The sequence below is a fragment of the Acyrthosiphon pisum genome, chromosome A1, assembly GCF_005508785.2.
Source record: "Acyrthosiphon pisum isolate AL4f chromosome A1, pea_aphid_22Mar2018_4r6ur, whole genome shotgun sequence".
Classification (NCBI taxonomy): Eukaryota; Metazoa; Arthropoda; class Insecta; order Hemiptera; family Aphididae; genus Acyrthosiphon; species Acyrthosiphon pisum.
Genome location: NC_042494.1, coordinates 59,689,619 through 59,691,485, shown reverse-complemented (window position 1 = coordinate 59,691,485; position 1,867 = coordinate 59,689,619). Strand labels below are relative to the sequence as shown.

Genomic DNA, 1,867 nt, shown 5'->3' with positions numbered 1-1,867 from the left:
ACGATTCCAATAAAAGACTACGCAGATCAACTCTTACACAAACGTATTATTGTATATTTTGTATTAGGTGGTGTGAACTTAAAACATAAAGAATATAATAATATAAAGATTCTGGAGAGCGCGGGTTATGAACGTGTGCACACGTGCGACTCGAGGATAACATCGCGTCGAATACACAATGCACCGTGTGGGCACGAAATGCATTTAGAGAGAAAACACCTTTAAATATATATATACATATATAATATTATAATATGTAAATTATGACGACAACCGTCGCGGTCGTAAGACTGCGGCGAGGGCCGAGCCGCCAGAACGTGCATACAGAGATAAGACGTAAACAGAGGTAAACAGACAAGTATTGAATTTATACCACCGTGCAATAAATGATAATATATAGGTATATTATACTATGTAGTTCACGGATGTATGAATATAAACTTAATGACAATATTGTACGCGTTATAGGTACAACTATAGTGAACATAGAGATACTCACGGTGATAATAAACGCTAAAAATAAAATCAGAACGAATAAATTGCGATAGCCCCAGGGACGTCGAGGGAGGCGCATATTTGTAAAAATGCCAAAAATCGGTTTACGAAAACAACGACCGACTCTTTTATCGACCGGCAGCAGCGCGTGTCGAATAAAAGTAAAAGGCGGGAAAGAGAACGTGCGTATTCCAGAAATACGTCGCATGCGTAACACACGCAGTACAACTACAACGATGTAGATAATATTATCATAACAATTAATATTATTTTGATTTTATTATTGTTTTGTCTGATATAATATATCGAATTTTCACATTTTTATTGATGTGTCATATTATTATATTCAATATATTATTTCATGCGAATGAATTGGTCGGCAATGATAGTACCTGTCACCCTGTACCCTTTCTTGGGCAAGGCGTTGTCTTCGAGCAGAGGCGAATGTTTCCGGGCTGCCAGCACAGCGGTCGCCAAAGTCGTCGTTAGAACGCACAACACGACTGCGGCGATGCACAAGCGGGTGGCCATCACGACGATACGCGCGGAGACTGTGACTCACGGAAGCTCAAAGCTGTGGACAGGAGTGTAGCACGTACTCCTTGCACGTATAGCAGTCGTGTCTCTGATGAAACTGCTATGAATTATTTATTTAAATTTTTTCAATCGGTGTTCCCGCTCAACAAAACTACGTGCTATCGGCCGTACGGCCGTTGGCGCACGTCGCGTCGTCGGGGGCGGACAAAAACATAATGTTATTATTATTTCACACACGTAACCGCCGGTAAACCATTCGTAAATAATTTACGGTATAAAACAGTGACAGAGGGATATATAGGTGTTTGAAAAATATACGATAGTGTTGTAGTGTATACAATAATAATAATAATAATAATAGTAATTAATAGTATTAATATTATAAACACGCGGCCGCGCGCGCGGAAACTCGGACCGCGGCGACGGGAGTCGGACGGCGGCGAAGACGCAACACTTCGAAACACGTGCGTAGCGAACGCGTACGGATAGCACACTGCCGAGTGCCGACAGTCGCCGTAGCGCAACACACGTACTATACCATAATATACTACTACAACAGTGGTACGGCGCGTTTATTATGGTGTGCACGGCGGCGGCGGCGGCGGTGCGTGTATAATACGCGCACTCGCACACACCGGCTGCCGCCGCCGGGTGGTGCAGACGGCGGCCGTCACGCGGGGCCATTTATATTTCTACCCGCCGTCGTCGACGCCGCGACAGCCGCCACCGCCGCGCCGCCGCCGACGTCGTCGCCAGAACGACGAGCCCAGCGGCGGCGAGAAAAACGTGGGCCGCGGGATTTGACGCCACAGCGGCGGCGGCGTACTAATATTAT

General features: G+C 45.4%; 1 protein-coding gene across 1 annotated transcript in view; it reads right to left on the bottom strand.

Annotated features, from left to right (window-relative positions):
• The window catches only part of LOC100161569 (dorsal-ventral patterning protein Sog), a 34,237-nt gene extending 32,647 nt beyond the window's left edge, over nucleotides 1-1,590 (bottom strand). The window contains exon 1 of the mRNA XM_001952699.5: nucleotides 888-1,590. Coding sequence (XP_001952734.2) covers nucleotides 888-1,026 — 139 coding nt within the window. The 5' untranslated portion in view covers nucleotides 1,027-1,590. The remainder of the gene's footprint in view (nucleotides 1-887) is intronic.
• Between the last annotated feature and the right edge of the window lie 277 nt (nucleotides 1,591-1,867).